A 22,527-nucleotide genomic window follows, 5' to 3' on the forward strand; every position below is an offset into this window, starting at 1 on the left:
TGGAAATATCTCAATGATATCTTCAGTAAAATATGGCTGGTATACAGCATGATTTCATTTTTGAAAGGATATAATACATATGTGTGTATTTCTAGAAATTCTAGAATAGCCAACCTTTTCTCCCCCTAAAAGAGAACATAAGAAATTACACTTTTGGCACCTGAAGAATCCTTCCTGACAGACCATGTTGAGTAGGAAACTGATATGATTGAATCTGTGTTTCCAAAAGCCTCCTCTGGCTGCTGGGAAGGAAAATACTGGGGTGAGGGGCAGGCAGATACAACGTGACTAGGGTGGCGGCGGTGGAGGAGATGCGGTCAGGCTGAAGAAAATGCTTTAACACTAGATCCAAAGGACTTGCTGATGAACCTGATTGGCGCTGTGCGAAAAGAGGAGAAATCATACATGACTCCTAGGGTTTAGGGCAGAAGCAAAATGAAGGGTGATACCATTCAATCAGAGAGCATCTGTCTGGGGAGATCATTTTAGTAGTGGCCCGGTTTGAGAATTTAGGTTTAGACATATTAAGTCCAAGCTATTAGATAACCAAATGGGGACCCAAGCAGGAGATGACTGTACAAACCAAAAGCTAGCAGAGGATCAGGGCCGGAGACATACGTTTGGGAATCATAAGCATGTAACTGACATTTAAAACCATGAGAGTGGGGGCAACCAGTTTAAGGGAGTGCATGTAGATGGAGGAGGGGAGACCTGATCCTGGGATGGGGTGTAGATGGGTTGAGGGGGGATGTTACTCAACAGGCAGAAGGAGAGGAGGAGCAGCCAGTGAAGTGTGACTATCAGGGAAGCAGGAGGTCTAGAAGCCTACAGTGAACATAGGATTTCAAGGGGGTGTGAGTCAAGCTGGTCCACAAAGGCTGCTGCTAAGTCGCTTCAGTCGTGTCTGACTCTGTGCGACCCCATAGACGGCAGCCCACCAGGCTCCCCCGTCCCTGGGATTCTCCAGGCAAGAACACTGGAGTGGGTTGCCATTTCCTTCTCCAATGCATGAAAGTGAAAAGTGAAAGTGAAGTCGCTCAGTTGTGTCCAACTCTTAGCGACCCCGTGGACTGCAACCTACCAGGCTCCTCCATCCATGGGATTTTCCAGGCAAGAGTATTGGAGTGGGCTGCCATTGCCTTCTCCGTCCACAGAGGCTAAGTGAGGTCAATCAAGAAAAGCACAGAGAACTGACAAATTGGATTTAGCAAAGACGGAGGTCGTAGGTGGACTTGGCCAACAGAATTTCTAGGATTAGTAGCAAAAGCCGTACTGTAGGGAGTCAGGCTAAACCCAGGCGGGAAGCAGTGGTGACAGCAGGGACAGACAGCTATTTGGAGGAGTTTTTCCTCAGTAGAGGGTTTCCAGATTAGGAGGTATCAAACCAATTAGCACATTACAGAAACAGATTAGAGATCAGGTTTCGGAATGGAAAAAAATTGTCTCCAAAGCACAGATTTTACCTTTAAGCATTCACAGTTTTTATTATGTAAAGGTATTTTAATATTACCAAATATTTACCATGTGAGCATCTACACATGTAAATGAGAAAATTGAGGCCTTGAGATGTTAAGTAACTTGTTCCAAGTTAGACAGACCGTGAGAGGGCCAGGATAGGCCAGGCAGTGTGTTTCTAGAGTCCAAACCAAGAAAAATCACGAAAGCAAGAGGGAGGAGAGACTTGGAGCACCACGTGCAAGGTGGGGGTGGTAGAGACAGAATGAGCGTCAGTTAGTAGACTGCCAGCGTTAACACTCGTTTTCATTTAACCCCTGGTTACTGTCTGAATTACAAGCACTCAGGCACATATACAGGGTGATATTTCGAAGCGAATACTCTTTTTTTCAGGACAAGGAACAAGCTCAAGACACTTCTACATCAGTTACCACGTCTTCAGGTTTAATCAGTGAACCATCTTGCTACAGATGGTCTCGACTAACTATGAGATCTGATGGTTTAGTAAACAGGCTGAGAACAGACAGTTGCTGTGGGGCATAAAGTCACGGGTCACCTACCTGTGGTCAGCACTGGCTTTTGGTCTCCCACTCCACAGCCTTCTGTTCACCGAGGGGGGCGGGGGAGAGGAGGGCAGGGGTGGGGGAGGTAGAGAGGGCAGAGGAGGCAGGTTCCTTCTGTCTTTCCGGAAGCTCGTGCCTGGGTTCCCATCCTTGTCCTCTTCTCCATCGTGTTTGAAAGTTCTCCGGGGTTTGGGCAAGGGGTTGATGAAGGGTTTTGTCGGGGGGTCCTCCAAGCCTCTGTACACACTCTCCAGGCTCTGGTCACACGGCCTCCTGCACAAGCCTTTCCTTTCCTCGGCAGCCTCAAGGGCAGGTTCCCTGGTTTCCAGGTCCAAGCGGTGGGCTCTGAACTCTGAGCTGCCCCCACCCCCGCGGTGCTCAGGAAAGGTGGGCGCCTCCTCGGCCTTGTCTGGCAGGCAGTGTGGGGAATAACACGTGCCTGGTAACTGGGGATCCAACCCGGCAGACCCATCCTTCAGAGCCTGCTCGAGTTTCTTGACCTGCTTCAGCACAGAAAGGCTATCATTCTGAAAGCGCTGTTTGCCAAGCCTGGGCTCCCGGCCTCTGCCCAAGCTGGGAGCCGGATCCCGGGCTGGCTGGCTCAGGTCCGGCCTCTGCTCGGCATCCTGTGCTCTGACCTTCACTTTATTCCGCTCATCCTCTCTACTTTCCATGTCCAGCCTCGTTCCATTCTGAGCCTCGGTGACCCGAGCCCTCGAACCATCACTGCTTCTCCTCTCTGTCACACAGGACATCAGGTAACCCTCCTGGCCATCTGCCTTCCTGCCAGGGGCAGGAGTGGGCAACTCCCTTTTCCCTTCCCATTCTGATATCTTGTCCTTTATGCTGAGGGACGTGTGCCGGGCCCTGCCTTGGGCGGGAGGGCACGGGTCCTGAACACTGCCCAGCTGCCTCTTGCTGGCCCTGCTGGTTCCTTTAGCGCTGAGATCTGAAGCTGAGTCACTGATGATCATATCTGAGCTGAACATGTTCTGTTGAGAACAGTCCACTCTTGGCTCCAGCATCAGGTTATGGAGGCTCTCCAGGGGGCTTCTTTGGAAGGCTGGATCCTGATCAGTCTCTAGGAAAGGTATGGAGGAACTAAATGGCTGCCTTTGAGGGTCTTCCCCAGTCTTTGGACCATCCACTTTGACCCTAAACAGGAAAAACACAGAGTGAGGCGTTCTTGGTTATTGTCTGACACATCATAGCAATTTGCTAAAACTTAGATGTAAATTGTTGGGCTTCCCTTGTGGCTCAGCTGGTAAAGAATCCACCTGCAGGGTGGGAGACCTGGGTTTGATCCCTGGGTTGGGAAGATCCCCTAGAGAAGGGAAAGGCTACCCACTCCAGTATTCTGGCTTGAAGAATTCCATGGTCTGTATAGTCAGTCCATGGGGTTGAAAAGAGTCGGATATGACTGAGTGACTTTCACTTTCACTTTCAGATATAAATGTTAGATACTAGTTGTAAGCCACAAACATTGAAACCACCATTTAAAAAATCACTTTATGCTTTTCTCCTGGGGGGGGACAGCAAAACGGAATGAAAGGAGCTATTGGACTGTGGCATTCAATAGATGTGGGTGTCAATCCTAATTCAACCACTGAACAGTTGTGTGACCTTGGCTGAGCTGTTTAACTTCTCTAAATCTCAGTTTCCTCATCTGTGAAATGGGAATAACAATAAACATACCTACCAAGGTGGCTATAAACACTTAGTAAGCTAGCTCATATTAAGTATCTAGAATGGTGCGAGTGTACAATAATGGCAGTTATCATTATTGTTGGCTTTTTCCCAATGAAAATAGAAGTTTCATGAGATAGAAGATTATACCAACAGAAGATCCTTTGGAATGACTATTTAAAAATTAAAACAAATGTCATAAGTCATGAAGTTTTCCCTAATTCTGGGCTTGATAAATTGTCCTGATTTGAGTGGGTAAAGCCACCATGATTGGCTGCATTTGACTGGAACCTCCTCTAGAATGTGAACCCCACTAGACTGGTTTCTCTGGGAGGACAGGGATCGTTTTGTTTTGTCTATCGCTTCAACCCTAGCACCCCTAACAACACCCGGCAGAGTAGGTGGTCAATAATACTTGTTGCATGAATAGGCGAGTAAACGAACAGATTCTGATTTCCTGCATGGCCTAGAACTGCACTGTCTGGTATGGCAGTCACTAGCCACATGTGGCTATTTAAACTAAAATCAAAGCTTTGGTTCCTCAGTTGCAGCAGCCACATGTCAAGAACTCAGTAGCCACGTGTGGTTAACAGTTACTATACTGGATGGAATAGAAAACAATTTCCATCACTGCAAAAAGGTCTCACTCAACACAAATGTATGGGGATACAGGCCTCCAAATGTGATTTTAGAAGATGAGTTAGTGCCATGAAGATGTTAAAAATTATTTAGAAAGAAAAATAGAAGCTCCAAAACTTTGGCCATCTGATGTGAAGAGGCGACTCATTGGAAAAGACCCTGATGCTAGGAACGATTGAAGGCAGGAGGAGAAGCGGGTGACAGAGGATGAGATGGCTGGATGGCATCACCGACTCAATGAGCATGAGTTTGAGCAAGCTCTGGGAGATAGTGAAGGAGAGAGAAACCTGGTGTGTTGCAGTCTACGGCACTGCAAAGAGTCAGACACGATTTAGTGACTGAACAACAACAATGAGCGTGAGAGTATCGGTGTTTTGAAATGCAAAGCATTTCTTCCACCAGCAAAGGTCATGACTGAGCACAGTGACCTTAAATGTGCCATGAAGAGCAAACGTGCATGGACCGGCTTCATGGCGCATGTTTTCAAAATACACAGGCTCTTGGAAACTCCAGCTAAGGTTCACATGAGGGATGAGTAACTAGCAATTTCACGCATCCTGTTACTATCTAGCTTTCTAGTCCAGAGACTAATGGTTGTTTATATAAAGACTTCTTCCTGGCTTGAGATATTAACATGTAAATTATGTTGTTGTTCTTGGTTGCTTAGCATAAATCAGAAACTTGTGAAATTGCAAACAAATTTTCATATGTTAAATATGGGTATCAAAGCAGATTTCCTTATTTAAATAATCAATTACCATTCATAACAGAGTGCTTACAAAAAACAAACACTTTTTTAACAGTTCTGTCACCACTGAGGACATTAGCATGAATTCAAATTTTAGTCAGAATCAGAGTTAGAATCAGTTAGTTATTCTACTGAGAATTCAAAAGCCAGAAATTTAACTTCTTGCTCTTACTGTCTAGAGGCAAGATAAAGAGATAGGACACATAAAAACACAATTCAAGTTAGTTCACGATTAGTGAGAACTGATGATATAATATATGATCATTCACATCATAGGTACTATTAAATAATATTGACAGTAGATGAATATATGACTTTGGAGTTAAAGGGACCTGGGTTTGGACCTTGGTTTCATTTTTTTCACCTTACAATGAGAATACTGAAATTTTATTGGTGCAGAGGCCAAATTTATTTTGTTTGGTATGCTCAATACATAGCAGGTAGTCAGTAAGTTAAATGAGTGAAAGGATGCATTAATATATGTGAAGTACCCACAACACAGCATACATTGTAAGTCTTGATAGCAATAAATGGTACCTAGTGTTATTGTAATAGTTATAGTTATTGTCTAAGATCCCAAGCATCTGGAGTGACTTTACAATCACTGAAGGTCCATCTAAAAACTGAAGACGAAAAAAGGCTAGTCTGTTAGAAAACTACCCTGGAATTACAAAGCTCAAGCAGCAACAGGAAGGATGATGAAACCAGGGGTAGAGCGCCTTCTGCACATGTTTGCTGGACCCAAGAACTGCTCTGGTTCCTGTTTCCCGGATTCTGTGGCCCTTGAAGGGGCTCTGGACTGGGGTGCACAGCTGTGAGCAGCTCAGTGGTCTGTGAGCAGCTCAGTGACTGCCAAGTCTACTGCAGAATGTGAGACAGGGTACCGGAGGAAAGGGCTCCATCTGGGGAGAAAACAACCCTGCTAATATAAGATGCGTAAAAAGGCTATGTGGACAGGTGCAGCTGCAAAGCTTTAGGGCTCAACAATAATTAAAACACCTGTACAAAACAGATAACCAACAACGACCTACTGTACAAGCACAGGGAACTCTGCTCAGTGTTATGTGGCAGCCTGGATGGGTGGGGGGAGTTTGGAGGAGAATGGATACATGTGTATGTATGGCTGAGTTCCTTTGCTGTTCACCTGAAATTATCACAACATTATTCACTGGTTATACCCCAATACAAAATAAAAAGCTAAAAATAAATAAAGAAAATGAAGTTTTTAAAAAAGAAAAATAAACCCTGGACTGGAAGGCATACATGGGGATAAGGCCCAAAGTGGACTGGGCGTCAGCCAGACCTTCCCTTGACCACTGTGGTCCTGTGCTGTTGACTGAGCACAGGGCATGGAGATGGTTTACAGGGGAGGGGCCTCATCACAACTACTTAGACCAGAAAGCTTCCTTAGTTCAGGGAGGTGGGGTTCGTGAGGAGGGAAAGGCAGTGGAAAAAGGAAGGAGACTGAGAATCTGGGCCAACTTCTGCAGTCATGGGGGAGAAAAGTTCTCACTTGTCAGCCAATTCGTAGCCCAGGTTTTCAGTCCAGCTGTGGCTGCCCTTGGCTGGCCTGCACAGTCATCATGCCAACACCAAGAGGAGCTCCAAGTTGCCTGGGGGAACAGGGGGGCACACTCAGTGAGCATGGCAGCAAATCCAGGGCCCACACCCCAACCTATCCCTGGAGGCTTCCACCTCAGAATAGGGGGTGACAGGGTTGCACCGTATAGAATTCCCGATGCAGAGACCGGTGGGGTCAGAGGCACAGAATCCGAGGTCCACCCAGATTCAGCCCCCATGCCAATGCTTCTCATATGTGCAAGCATGTGTGTGTGTCTTTTAGATAAAAGGAACCAAAAATTTTTAGAAAACATGTAACCTAAGAAAGTAAAACAAATACCAGCACAACTTGACACTCTTTCAAGGCTCTGTAAGAACTAGTGATGTGCTAACAGACCCCAAAGAAGAGAAGAGTTGTTACTTAATTTGAAACAAAAAATAAACAACCTGCTCAAGTGGCAATGCCTACACAGAGCTATTCTACTCTTCCCCTGCCCTGACGCTGGGTATAAGCCTATACTGTCTTTGGCTTTAGAGCCCTGCGTGGAGACACACTTTCAGAGGCTCAGAATCCAGGAGCAACAAATGCTCAGCCACTAGGTCATCTGTCTGGTCTATGAAAACTAGGAGATGGTCCTAGCAGACCCAGGCTTCCCACAGAACATCTCGAACCTGCAAGATGCTAAGGACCACGTGGGTACCAAAGGAGCCATCTCAGTGAAGAAGCAGCAGGGTTTGTTTGTTTTTGAGAAGCAGCAGTTTTATAAAACTTCAGGGACTGACATCCAAATGAACTGAAGTAACTGATTAAATGTACTACTTCAATAGCAAGTCCCTACAGAACTCTGGACAAACGAGCATGGCTTAGGTGGACGTGTCTAGGAAGATGAGACCCATCGGCAAATGCCAACAGGATCCGCCCTGCAATTCTGTAAAGCATGAACACGAGGGACTGAGGCCCCACTTGATGGAGAGAGCGTGACTCCTTGACTAGAGGTTTGGAGAATACTCAGACTCTGGAGATTTACACGTCTTCTCCACTGAAAGTGAAAGTTGCTCAGTCATGTCCAACTCTTTGCGACCTCATGGACTACACAGTCCATGGTATTCTCCAGAATACTGGAGTGGGTAGGCTTTCTCTTCTCCAGGGGATCTTCCCAACCCAGGGATCGGACCCAGGTCTCCTGCAGTACGGCGCATTCTTTACCAGCTGAGCCACAAGGGAAGCCCAAGAATACTGGAGTGGGTAGCCTAGCCCTTCTCCAAGGGATCTTCCCGACCCAGGGTCTCCTGCATTGCAGGAGGATTCCTTACCAACTGAGCTATCAGGAACCTAACTGAACCTCCCAGGAATCCTGCTCCCAGCTCCTTCTCACATTTCCAAGACTCCTATCCCCTCTCCCAGGATGGTTTACCTGCCAGGTGACAGCATGGCTCCCCAGGGCCCAGCCTAGGCATCCCCTTCCCCCAAGAAACCAAAGGGGCAGGCTTTAAGACATGCATATAACTCTTAGGAATGAGGAGAGGAAGTCTAGAAGGAGAAAGAGAAAAAGAAGAATGCACATGGGCAACAAATTAAAAAGAGGGAGGTTATGAAATGGTGAGCTGAGAAAACAGCAAGAGAAACCATGTGTTTGGGGAGGAGGACGGAGCTGGGGCCTGGGTGCGCAGGGAACCCAGCTGCCCCCTTTCCCAGAGAGTGGCACCATGCATTTTGGGATCTGTCAGTGCTGAAAGCAAGCTTGGTTCTTGAAAGAAGCTGGGCCCCAGGGCTCCCCTCCCGTTATAAAGGAGAGTCCTGAGAGGCCTTTGGGGGACAGAAAGGAACTCAGTACCCCCTCATGATGCTCTGAGAAGCTTCTGGAGCCTCTCCACTCTGCTGGGCAGACAGACACTGCTCTCCTGTCCTGATCCTGGCAGAGGCCCCATTGGACTCAGGATAACAGCCACTCCCCACCGCCCTCCACGTGTCAGCACTCTGCCTCCGCACAGACCAAGCCCCCAGCGACGGAGCCTTGTTCCCGTGAGCTAACAACTCTTGCCGCCCACCCTCTTCTTTCAGGCTGGCACCCTCTCAGTGGCACTAGGAATAGATGCCAGGCCCTGTGCCAGAAGCCGTGGGGATTCACAGATGAGTAAGGCATGGCATCTGCCCGCGGGGAGAGAGCACCAGGACTGTGCCAGGTCACCATCAGCCCTACAACCCCCCTTCTCCCCAAAGGGAACGGTTTCTGTGAAGTTCCCAGGAAGCCACAGCTTTTTCAAAAAGCACAAAGCCCACTGTGTCTAATGCACAGAGAACCATGGGTGAACTTTGAGGTTAAAGATCCAGAGACACACTTAAGAAACACGGGACTTAAGTGAACTTGATTCCCATCAGGCAATAATAACTTCCAGTCCGAAAACCGCAGTCTCTAGAGACACAGCTGATACCCTCATCTGAAAAGCAAGTTCAAGTGGGCTTAAGGGGCTGGAACTGAGCAGGGCACGGACCCCGGAGCACACTCAGCTATCAGCTCACCAACATTTCTGAATTCATAGGAGAACGGAAAACACTGCTTGAGCAAAACTTTGACACGTGCCTTTTGTTTCTGATGTTTCAAGGTCATTAATTAGGTGACAAGCCTAGCCTAATTTGCTAGGTGGGAGTACTCTGTGACTTAACGTTACCAAGACAAACTTTTCTATCACTTTATAGGTCTGGGATTGCAAGATGGTGCTGTTTTCCAAAGTGTGGTCCACTGAGGATCTGATCTAGTCAAACTGGGAAACTTGTCAGACATGTAGATTCCTGGGCACCAACCCAGTGTACCAAAATCAACTGTCTGGGGCTGGCCTGGAACCTGTATTTAAATATGGTAAATCAAGGAATTCCCTGGTGGTCCAGTGGTTAGGACTTGGAGCTTTCACTGCTGAGGCCCGAGTTTGATCCCCGGTTGGAGGAACTATTAGTAAGATCCCACAAGCCTCCCAGCACAGCCAAAACAAACGAACAACAAAACCATAAATATGGCAAATCAAAGGCCTCGGGTGATTTTTACACAATCCAAAGTTTCTTTTATTTCTTGCTAGGTAATTTGGCCTTGTGATCTAAACAGGCTGGTTTGCAGGAGGTATTATGAATGCATGGCTAGTAATACATTTTCTCATTCAACTGCCACAAAAATATAGAACTTCTCATTCACTAGATGAGCTTAATTAGTACCAATAAACTTAATTAGAATAAAATGTCACACAAAATTTTAAAGCTAGGTGGTGGGCACATGAAGGTTCATGTGTTTTGTACATAAGAACATTTCCCCAAGTTTTTAAATTGTTTTACAAATCGAAGAGGATATTTTTTAAAATGCCAATATCTATACCTAATTACATTTATCAATCTAGTCAATTACTGAATCCTGTTTTTCTCCTTGTTAAAGTGAATACTATTAAATCTGTTCTTGACTCCTGTTTCTCTTTGGGCTCAATGTCAAGTTGATTGGAGGGCTCAGGTGAAGTTAAAAGGCGGTGGGAGAGTCTTCTAAGCTTTTAATCTGTTAGGGACTCCCTTCAAATGTCTCAGCCTGTTACTCCTAATTACTTCTCTGAATTACCTTCACTTTTTCAAGAGAAAGAGATTATAGTGAGATGTTTCTGTGATGTGAAGTCGCTCAGTCATGTCCAACTCTTTGCAACTCTAGGGACTGTAGCCTACCAGGCTCCTCCGTCCATGGGATTTTCCAGGCAAGAGTACTGGAGTGGGGTGCCATTTCTCAAAAGCCCACAGAAAATGTTAGCTGCTCCAGACTGACGTTAGTAGATCACAAAGTAGATATTATTTTGTGACCCCTTTAAGTTTACCCACTAAGGCTTAAAATTTCAGCCTGATCCCTGAAAACACTTTTTTGAAGGGGGTTTGGAGTACTAACTGTGAGATCATTAATTTAAAAACAAGTATTTCCCTCAAAAAGGATCAAGATTTTCAAAGAGATGTAAAGTGTTTTTCCACAAACAGGAGGGAGGCAGTCGACTTATCAGATCTTTCCCTGAGAGCAGTTCTTACGGGAGAACCGGAGGGTGCCTGAGGAAGGAGAGGAGCAGCTCTGTATGAAAAGAAGTAAGGAGTCCCCAGCTGGCAGACGATAACTCCTTTAGAGCCCGGCCCGCACCTGCTGCTCTCCCTGGTTCACTGCCACTGAAGGAGCAGCAAAGACAGGTGGCAAATCCACCTGCTGGAGCCAGCACTGTCTTCAGTACCAGGAGCCCAGGAAGACCGCTGCTCATGGTCTGAGGCCTGGCCTCTTCCAATGAAGCACTGCTCGTATTTTGTTCTGGGCATTAATTAATTATCCATTTGTGATATTTTAAAATTAAATAGGATGCTACTGATTGTTGATATCACCCAACAGTAATAACCTTCTTCCTTTTAGCTCTGGTGGGGTTTTGATGTTGGGAACAGGGAGATGATAGTAATATATGGCCAATAGAAATTTTGCTATCAAAGTCACTTAAGAAAAGAAGTTTGGATAGTACTGGTTCAGTGACTGCAATGAAAAAAAATCTGGACATGTTTAAGTCACAGGGAGATGGGGTGGGGATGAAGGGAGGAAAAACTGATTCTCTCTAAATCTTTCTTTTTAAAAAATATTTAATTTCTTTGGCTGCACTGGGTCTTAGTTGTGTGGGATCTTTGGTCTTTAGTTGTGGCATGAGAGATCTAGTTCCCTGACCAGGGATCAAATCCAGACCTCTTGAAGTGGGAGCTCAGACTCTTAGCCCCTGGACCACCAGGGAAGTCCCCTCCCCAAATCTTACAGAAACAGTGATTTAAATACATATTGAAATCTGGAAATGTCAATCAACCGATGAATGGATAAACAAACAGAATGTGGTCTAGCCACACAGTATGTTATTCAGTTCAGTTCAGTTCAGTGGCTCAGTCGTGTTCGACTCTTTGCGACCCCATGAATCGCAGCACGCCAGGCCTCCCTGTTCATCACCAACTCCCGGAGTTCACTCAGACTCACATCCATTGAGTCCGTGATGCCATCCAGCCATCTCATCCTCGGTCGTCCCCTTCTCCTCCTGCCCCCAATCCCTCCCAGCATCAGAGTCTTTTCCAGTGAGTCAACTCTTCTCATGAGGTGGCCAAAGTACTGGAGTTTCAGCTTTAGCATCATTCCTTCCAAAGAAATCCCAGGGCTGATCTGCTTCAGAATGGACTGGTTGGATCTCCTTGCAGTCCAAGGGACTCTCAAGAGTCTTCTCCAACACCACAGTTCAAAAGCATCAATTCTTTGGCGCTCAGCTTTCTTCACAGTCCAACTCTCACATCCATACATGACCACTGGAAAAACCATAGCCTTGACTAGACGGACCTTAGTCGGCAAATTAATGCTTCTGCTTTTGAATATGCTATCTAGGTTGGTCATAACTTTTCTTCCAAGGAATAAGCGTCTTTTAATTTCATGGCTGTGATCACTATCTGCAGTGATTCTGGAGCCCCCCAAAATAAAGTCTGACACTGTTTCCACTGTTTCCCCATCTATTTCCCATGAAGTGATAGGACGAGATGCCATGATCCTCGTTTTCTGAATGTTGAGCTTTAAGCCAACTTTTTCGCTCTCCTCTTTCACTTTCATCAAGAGGCTTTTTAGCTCCTCTTCACTTTCTGCCATAAGGGCAGTGTCATCTGCATATCTGAGGTTATTAATAATTTCTCCCGGCAATCTTGATTCCAGCTTGTGTTTCTTCCAGTCCAGCGTTTCTCATAATGTACTCTGCATAGAAGTTAAATAAGCAGGGTGACAATGTACAGCCTTGACGTACTCCTTTTCCTATTTGGAACCAGCCTGTTGTTCCATGTCCAGTTCTAACTGTTGCTTCCTGACCTGCATACAGATTTCTCAAGAAGCAGGTCAGGTGGTCTGGTATTCCCATCTCTTTCAGAATTTTCCACAGTTTATTGGGATCCACACAGTCAAAGGCTTTGGCATAGTCAATAAAGCAGAAAGAGATGTTTTTCTGGAACTCTCTTGCTTTTTCCATGATCCAGTGGATGTTGGCAATTTGATCTCTGCTTCCTCTGCCTTTTCTAAAACCAGCTTGAACGTCAGGGAGTTCACAGTTCACGTATTGCTGAAGCCTGGCTTGGAGAATTTTGAGCATTACTTTACTAGCATGTGAGATGAGTGCAATTGTGTGGTAGTTTGAGCATTCTTTGGCATTGCCTTTCTTTGGGATTGGAATGAAAACTGACCTTTTCCAGTCCTGTGGCCACTGCTGAGTTTTCCAAATTTGCTGGCATATTGAGTGCAGCACTTTCACAGCATCATCTTTCAGGATTTGAAAGAGCTCAACTGGAATTCCATCACCTCCACTAGCTTTGTTCGTAGTGATGCTTTCTAAGGCCCACTTGACTTCACATTCCAAGATGTCTGGTTCTAGATTAGTGATCACATCATCATGACTATCTGGGTCATGAAGATCTTTTTTGTATAGTTCTTCCGTGTATTCAGTTCAGTGTTAAAAGGAATAAAGGGTCATTACATGCTACATGCTACAGCATGGCTGAACCTTGAAAACACACTAAGTGAAAAAAGCCAGATACAAAAGGAATATTGCATGACTTTATTTATATGAAAGACCAGAATAGGTAAATCCATGAAGGGAAGGGGGAATTGGGATGATTGCTAATAGGTAAAGGTTTCTTCTGGGGCTGATGGAAGTGATCTGCAAAGAGATAGTAATGATAGCTGCAGAACACTATGAATACATCACAAATCACTAAACTGTGCACTTTTACCTTTTAAATTTTTTGGCTACGCCAGGCAGCATATAAGACCTTAGTTCCCTAATCAGGGATCAAACCTTCCCCCACACTAGCGGAAGTGTGGAGTCCTAATCACTGTACCGCCAGAGAAGTCCCTAAATTGTGCACTTTTAAATGGTGAACTTTATGTGAATTATATCTCAACTGAAGACACAGTATAGGGATATTCAAAGGAAAAAAATAAATTTGGGCAGCGGAAGAGGTGAAGTGAGGAATAAAATATATATAACCATAATGTTCCCGTGCCTTCAACGTTGTAAGGCTAGTATGTCGATTCCAAAATATAGGTAAACATATAGATATATAACTTGATTCATAAAATAGACTTGAGATACTGAGTGAAAAATACAGTTTATATCATAAATGATATCATGCTAATAAAACTAAATTTTCAGTGGTTTTTATTTCTGTTGCAAATAAAACAAGCTCTTCAGCTTTAATGATCCTAATAACTTAGTTTTATCAGCTTATAAAAAGCAGGCAACAGAACTGAGAAGAAACTATAACAATTACAGCAGAACAAAAATAGTTATTTTCTCAACTGAGTGTTTTTTTTTTTTTTAAACCAAGCAGTTTGTGGAATTTCAATTCCCTGACCAGAGATTGATCCCAGACCACAGCAGAAAGCCCAGAATCCTAACCACTGGGCCACCAGGGAACTCCCTGAGCATTTTTCTTATTAGCCAACATACCCAGAAGGTGTCTGCTTTCAGAAAATATGTTGAGAAGGGAAAACACACACACACAATCACACAATACAACTCTTGCTGCATCTAACTGCTTAGTGAAGCTCATTCCTGAGCCTCTTGATGCTGCATTTTCATTATCTTCAAACAAACAAAAATAATTTTTAAAATTAAAACAGGCTGCTCTGGTTCTTTACATGACAGCTTTTGGGGGGAGTATTTTCACACACACAAAAAAGCAAATTTTTTTTTTTTCACATTTGGAAGAAGATGGGGGATTCTGAAATAGATGAGGAATAGCCGAAACCAAAGCCTACATGCTGCCTCAAAACCACACCCAGGGACCATTATCTGGGAAAATCACAGTCTGCATTCTTGGACCAAATGCTTAAACTGTGCCTCACACCATGACCAGACACCAGGTCCTCAGCACACACACCAGGTAAAGCCAAGGTAATGGCTTTCCTATGAACCAAAGGCTTCCTGTTTCTAGGAGTTCTGCTTTGAGCCCCGAAGATTCCCCCAAATCAAGTAAGAGTATTCAAGGAATGTTTGTTGAATGAGCGAACACATATACCATATCTTCTTATACTTAACAGAAGACTGGATAAACAAAATGTGGTCAAGCCATACAATGGAGTATTGCTCAGTTGCTTCAGTCCTGTCTGACTCTTTGTGACCCTATGGACCGTAGCCCACTAGGCTCCATGGGATTTTCCAGGCAAAAATACTGAAGTGGGTTGCCATTTCCTCCTCCAATGGAGTATTATTCAGCCATTAAAAAAATGAAGGACTATTACATGCTACAACATGGATGAACCTTAAAAGCATACTAAGTGGGAAAAAGCCAGCCACAAAAGAAATGTATGATTGCATCTACATGAAGTGTGCAGAACAGATAAATCCATCGAGATGGAAAGCAGATTAGTGTTGCCAGGGGCTGTGTGAGGGGGGAGTGGGTAATGACTGCTAATAGGTATGGATTTTCAGGGGGAGGAGAGTGATGAAAATGTTCTAAAATTAGACAGTGATGGTTGCAATAGTTAATATGCTAAAAACACAACTGTGTATTTTAAAGGGGTGAATTTTATGGTAAGTGAATTATATCTCAATGAGGCTGTTATTATTATTTTTTTAATCAGCAGAGACAGCTGCTAGAAGTGAGGAGTCCTGGCCCCACCCAGACTGATTGAATCAGACTGCTAGAACAGGGCCTAGGAGTCTGCATTTGTAAGGTTCCCGGGGAATTCACAGGCTTAGAGTTGAACCCTGGAGTTTATTTTCCGGTCACTGGCACTGTCAGTCAGCAACAGATCTACTCTCCTTTGCCCTCTCCTTTGTAAGGCAGCATTTTACTCCACTGTGCCTGTTTGCCCTTGTTTTTCAGAGCATCTCTGAAATCTGATGGAGGCATTATCAGCATACAGAAAGTTGCTCCTGTCCCTCGAGCCCAGGTGTAAATGCTCCAAGATGCTCTTTCATAGATCCTCCCTATACAGGCAGGCATCAACAACAAGGTTTGTTTTCACTCTAAGGGGTGGCCTCAAGACCAAGAGCAAGATCTGAGTAATTTAAGACTTTCTATGGGTATGAATACCCAGTTACTGACAATAATGTTTATTTTGAACAACTTGATCAGTATTTTCTTGACCCACACCTGTCCGTTTTGTGACAAATGAAACCAATGGGGATTTATGGGCTTGAGCCTGTAGACTGGACCACACTTTGTGATGCTCTTGAGACCAGAGATAGCAAAAGATGTTTACTGTTCTCATTTTTAGTAAACCTGGGAAGGAGTTTTTCACATCTGCAGAACATTCTTACATAGAGAGATGTATTTGGCCACCTTAGTAGGATGGAAACACATTTTTCACTTGACAATATTTGCAAATCATGCATTTCCCCTCACTCACTTACAATGTGGAAATACTTCCATATGTTGCCTTTGGCTTCACCATTTTGTGGGGGATAAAAAGCAAAAAAGTACAATTAGGTGGCCATTTTGCCTATGAACACTAAACTACTGTCGTATAAGATTTTAGTAGCATCAGTCCTCCCGAATCAAGGCTTCATTACTACTCATGTCACCTGTCTAGAAAAAGTGTGAGTTTGCCATAAACCATAACAGTAGGAATTATGAGGGTTATAAAATATGTTAATACTGCCAAAATACAGTTTAAAATCTGGATTCAGGTATGTAGTTTTTTTTTTTAAATAAAAAAGTACACTTCTTTTTGCTTTTAGGTATTACAGGTCACCAAACTGGGAAGAGTCAGGTTCTAACTTCTTTCAGCTCCCAAACAATTAAACTTGTTTTTCCTTCTGTGTTTGGCTAGGCCAGAAGCCACTTCTTATTTCTAACCTCTACAGAAGTCAAGGTCACTGCTCCTACCATTTTTCTGAGGAGGAAATCAAGCTGAGGGAAGCTGTCATTTGTTTAAGTTCCTACAACAGCTCTTAGGTGACAGAACCAGGAATGAGTCTATGTTTTGAGCCCAAGTCTGGTGCTCCTTAGACAGTATCTCTGTGGCCTCAAATTACATTATCTAAACCAGATGCGAGTTAGACTCTAGCTCATTATTCTGGGTGCTGTTAAGCTTTTCGAGATCAGCAATTGCTTTATCGTTTTACATCATGCTGAATTTAGTAAATACTTTCTGAGTGAGCTGGGAGGGAGACTGAAGGTTTTTCTGTGGGCCTCTGTTTTCACGGTTCTGTGATTCTACATTTCTGTACTTTGGGAGTCTACCTAAAGAATAATCCTGTATATGGAAAAATATACACAGAAATGTTCATGAGTATCTTATTTAAAATACTGAAAACTACAAATAACTCAAGTGTCAAGCAATGTAATGATAAACTATAATATATTCAATGAAATATTATGAAGCAAATTAAATTGTGCTTAAGACTACTATAATTCTATAGAAATAGAAAGTAGATTAGTGGTTGCCTAGGCCCAAAGTGGGTGGGTGAGAAAAAAGGGGAGTGACTGCTAACGACTTTGGAGTTTCTTTCTGGACTGATGAAAATATTCTAAAATCGACTGTGATAATGGTTGCATAACTCTGTGAACACACTAAAAACCATTAAAGTGTACACTTTAAATGGGTAAATTGAACTATATGTGGATTATATCTCAATAAAGCTGTTATTTTTAAAAAGAAAATTAAGAAGCTAAAGAAAAAAAAGACTATTACTAAATGGAAAAAATGTTCATGTTGTGATGTTAGCCAAAAGGAACAAGATCCAAAAGTTTGCATACAATATGAATAAAACATGTTTTTAAAGGGGGTGGTGAGGGGAAAAGAAATCAATTCCTATTTAAAATCTCACACATAAGAATATGACTGGAAGGAAATATAACAAAGGATTAACAGTAGCTGTCATCAGTGAAGGAACTTTGAATAATTTTTTTTTCTGTTCACTTATCTATATTTTCAAAATATATACATATTTCCAGTGTTTTGGTAATAAACATATATTATCATGGGGGTTCCCAGATGGCTCAAGAAGTAATGAATCCACCTGCAATGCAGGAATCTCAGGAGCTGCAGGTTTGATCCCTGGGTCAGGAAGATCCCCTGGAGGAAGAAATGGCAACCCACTCCAGCATTCTTGCCTGGAAAATTCCACGGATAGAGGAGCCTGGCAGACTACAGTCCATGGGGTCGCACAGAGCTGGATAAGACAGAGTAACTGAGCTCACACACGCGTTATCGTCACTATTGGCTTCCCTGGTAGCTCAGTGGTAAAGAAACTGCCTGCCAATGCAGGAGATGTGGGTTCAATCCCTGGGTTGGGAAGATGCCCTGGAGAATTCAATGGCAACCCACGCCAGTATTCTTGCCTGGGAAATCCCATGGACAGAGGAGCCTGGTGGGCTACAGTCAATGGGGTCGCAAAAATCAGACTCGAATTAGTGACTAAACAACATTATCACTACTGTAAATAACAGGGGAAAAATGTAAACTTTGCTGTTATCTGCGGGTGTCTGGTCTGCCCTGGTGCTCCCAATAGGCCACACAGTTGCTTTTCAGCCACAACCGCAACTGCAGGGCATGGGTCTCAGCTGAGCCCATCACTTCATTACTTGTTTGGCTTTGCCACAATATCTTCTGAACAGAAGGATAAGTGGTACTTTATTCTCATTACCTCCTTTCCCTTAGTGACCACCAAGACTTGGATCCTGGTCTCCAATAACCACTTCCTAGTTATTCCTAGTTATTCCCATTCTTTCAGTGGGTTCAAAGAGATTATATGGGGACCTATGGCTACTAGGGAAATTACTCATGTAATTCATTCTTCCAATTATTAGTGTTTACTTCCCACAGGGAACTAAGTGAAACTAGGGGAAATGTGAAATAAATCATTTTTCTTGCCCTCTGAGAGCTTTCATCCTCATCCTGTGAATGTCATATCATTCACATGACAATACTGTATTATATATTTGGAAGATACCAAGAGAGGAGTAGATCTTAAATGTTTTCGCAACACAAACAAAAAAAGTTACCCATGTGAGGTCATGGATGTGTTAACTAATCAAATATGGCAATCATTTCACAACATACACATATATCGAATCATCGAGTATATACTTTAAACAATGTGTGTGTTAGCTGCTCAGCTGTGTCCAACTCTTTGCAACCTCATGGACGGCAGCCCACCAGGCTCTTCTATCCATGGAATTCTCCAGGCAAGCATACTGGAGCAGGTTGCCATTTCCTTCTCCAGGGGATTTTCCTGACCCAGGGATTGAACCCAGGTCTCCTGCATTGCAGGCGGATGCTTTACCATCTGAGCTACTAGGAAAGCCCCTAGTACACAATGTTAAATGTCAATTAAATCTCAAAAAAAGCTGATAGAAAAAAGATGAAAACAAATGTCTCTAATACAAAACATGATATGATAAACAAAACAGGTGACAGCAGGTTCCTTTGTGTATCTGGGCTTAGAGGGTGGGCTGAATTTCCTTTGGGGTGTATGGATGAAAAGCACAGATGTTTGCATAATCTTCAAATGGCTAAATGTTTAAGGAAGGACAAGCCACTAAATGAAAAGCAGCACTGATTCTTTAAGGAATGACACCTAACTCATTTGCTAGATTTCCTCGCAGGAGTCAGTTGAGATGGGAACTAAGGCAGAACCTGAACACAACTTGTACAGGTTTCTGAAAATGTTTACCAAATGTTACCAGAAGCAGGACGACATTAAATTTTTTTTTTCAAAAGCATTTCAAGTTTACAGAACAGCTGCAAGAACAGCACAGAAAACTCACGTACTCTTTTATCTAAATTCACCAAAATTTAATATTCTCCTTCAATTAAAGTGTTCTGAATTGCTCTTTTGGATCTTCAGGGAATATGAGTGCTATCCAGCCACTAGAAGCCTTCAGTGCTTATGAATAAAAGAAAACAGAATCTTACAAAACCAGTTTACTGAAGTAAGTCAGCACACCCAGGTCCAAAAGACAGCTCAACCACAACTCACTCCTGACCCTCCAACAGGACCTCTCAGGAGGACACTGAACTCTTCAAAACCAGATTACCAAATATGCAAGAAGAGCTAGGAAAACATAGGAAAATAAAAAAACTGAGGAGCAGAGGTGACTGGCCCTACCAGATATTCACACATACTATAAAGCCTCTACAATTAAAACAGGATGGTACTGCCAGAAGAATAGATAAATCGACTGACATAATAGACAGTCTAGACATAGACCTAAGTACTTGTGTGTGCGTGTTAGTCACTCAGTCGTGTCCGACTCTTTGCGACCCCACGAACCATAGCCCGCCAGGCTTCTCTGTCCATGGAATTGTCCAGGCAAGAATACTGGAGTGGATTGCCATTCTCTTCTCCAGAGGATCTTCCCAACCCAGGGATAGAACCCTGGTCTCCTGCAACACAAGCAGATTCTTTACCGTTTGAGCTACAGGGAAGTCCTCCAAGTACTCATAGTACTTAATATATGATCAAGGGGATATTTTAAATCACTAGAGCAAAGATGGACTTTCTCATAAATGGGGGAATAACTGACCAGCCCAAAGTGTTCAAGTAAGATCACAATGCAGATCTGATGTGCCTGTGGTCCTGGTAAACTGAGGATGACCCGGGTCTTTCTCAGAGCCAGAAATCCAGCTGCAGGCAAGAGCTAGTTCCACAGAGGGGCTGCAGCCCTGAGGGGTTGACAGCAGTCCCTGAAGGATCTGACCACTGCCTGCCTTAATCCCTCAAAATCTCCAAATGCCCTCTGAACCTGCTATGATTTGAATGCAGTTTCAAAATTCTTACTCCCCCCCCCTAGAGTTTATCATACATTCATACAGCACCTGATTTTCACATCATATGCACATTATAACATATATAAGCCCCTGCTCTCCTCCCAATTTTCAGGTATAATTCTTGTTAGGCTTATTTTGAAGAGAAGACTAAGCTTCAGTGACTGGCCTAGGATCACAGTGTTTAAGTAGCAGAACAGAGAATCTTATGATTTGTATCTTTCTACTCCAAATTTTATATTTCTCCTGCAAACCTTGTTATCTGCTCTCTTAGTACCTTCAACCGGAACTACCCATCAACATCTCTCACAAGTCTGATCCAAGAATCTGCTACTCAGTGGTGCCAGTACCCTTGGGGACAGTAACCTGAAGGACTGACCCCTCTTCTTTCAAGGGCGGCAAGCAGGAAATAGCTTTCATTCATAACCTTTGGGAAGGTCAGGGTTCAGGAGATGAATGCTGTTTTGTCCTGTGATCTGTCAGGCACTGCATTAAGTACATAACCAACATAATCATAGAAATAACGCATCTCCCAAGAGAAATGAGGGCTTCCCAGGTGGCACTCAGTTCAGTCGCTCAGTCATGTCCAACTCTTGGCGACCCCATGAACCGCAGCATGCCAGGCTGGGACTCCATCACCAAATCCCGGAGTTCACTCAGACTCACGTCCATCGAGTCAGTGATGCCACCCAGCCATCTCATCCTCTGTCATCCCCTTCTCCTCCTGCCCCCAATCCCTCCCAGCATCAGAGTTTTTTCCAATGAGTCAACTCTTCGCACGAGGTGGCCAAAGTACTGGAGCTTCAGCTTTAGCATCATTCCTTCCAAAGAAATCCCAGGGTTGATCTTCAGAATGGACTGCTTGGATCTCCTTGCAGTCCAAGGGACTCTCAAGAGTCTTCTCCAACACCACAGTTCAAAAGCATCAATTCTTCAGCGCTCAGTTTTCTTCACAGTCCAACTCTCACAGCCATACATGACTACTGGAAAAACCATAGCCTTGACTAGACGGACCTTAGTCAGCAAAGTAATATCTCTGCTTTTGAATATGTTATCTAGGTTGGTCATAACTTTTCTTCCAAGGAATAAGTGTCTTTTAATTTCATGGCTGTGATCACCATCTGCAGTGATTTTGGAGCTCCCCAAAATAAAGTCTGACACTTTCCACTGTTTCCCCATCTATTTCCCATGAACTGAGGTGGCACTAGTGGTAAAGAATTATCTTGCCAATGCTGGAGACGCAGGTTTGATCCCTGGATTGGGAAGATCCCCTGGAGAAGGAAATAGCAACTCATTCCAGCATTCCTGCCTGGAGAATTCCATGGACGGAGGAGCACAGCAGGCTACAGCCAGTGGGGTCGCAAAGAGTTGGACTTTGTCTGAGTGCGTGCATGCGCACATACACAAACACACACACACATAAATGAAAAAACACATCCACATATGTCCTTGTATATTAATATTCGGAGCACATTATTTTTGATAGCCATAAAGTCTATGCACTTGGATACAGTCCAAGTGCCATCAACTGATGAATAAACAAAATGTGGTACACCCATACAATGAAATAATATCCATCAATCAAAGGAATGAAGTACTGACATATGCAACAACATGGATAAGGAGACACTAAGCTAAAGGAATAGAAGCCAATCACAAACGGCCACATATTGTATAAGTCCATTTATATAAGATATCTAGAACAGAAGTCAGAGAAGGCAATGGCAACCCACTCCAGTGTTCTTGCCTGGAGAATCCCAGAGAGGGGGGAGCCTGATGGGCTGCCATCTATGGGGTGGCACAGAGTCAGACACGACTGAAGTGACTTAGCAGCAGCAGAACAGAGGTATCTACAGAAACAGAAAGCAAATTAGTGGTTGCTTAGGGCTGAGGCAGATGGAGCTAGGGTGGGGAGTGGTGGCTAAGGGGTATTGGGTTTCTTTGTCCAAGTGACAAAAATGTTCTAAGACTGATTGGTGATGGTTGCACAACCTGTGAATATGCTAAAAAATCATTAAATTATATACTATAAATGGATTAATTTTATGGTATGTGAATTATTCTTCAATAAGACTGTTATTATAAAAAGAGACAGGAGGAA

General features: G+C 43.8%; 1 protein-coding gene across 3 annotated transcripts in view; it reads right to left on the minus strand.

Moving 5' to 3' along the window:
• DENND2A (DENN domain containing 2A) overlaps positions 1-22,527 on the minus strand; it is a 101,040-nt gene that overhangs the window by 62,763 nt on the left and 15,750 nt on the right. The window contains exons 1-2 of one of the 3 annotated variants that reach the window (XM_040259999.1): positions 6,605-6,731; positions 2,016-3,173 (exon numbers count right to left, since the gene is read on the minus strand). In XM_040259999.1, the coding sequence (XP_040115933.1) occupies positions 2,016-3,043 (1,028 nt within the window). In that variant the 5' untranslated portion in view covers positions 3,044-3,173; positions 6,605-6,731. Of the gene's footprint in view, positions 1-2,015; positions 3,174-6,604; positions 6,732-22,527 lie in introns of those variants that run through there. The other 2 variants (XM_040259998.1, XM_040260000.1) reach the window with 2 other exon arrangements.

Source organism: Oryx dammah, unplaced genomic scaffold (genome assembly GCF_014754425.2).
Source record: "Oryx dammah isolate SB20612 unplaced genomic scaffold, SCBI_Odam_1.1 HiC_scaffold_18, whole genome shotgun sequence".
Classification (NCBI taxonomy): Eukaryota; Metazoa; Chordata; class Mammalia; order Artiodactyla; family Bovidae; genus Oryx; species Oryx dammah.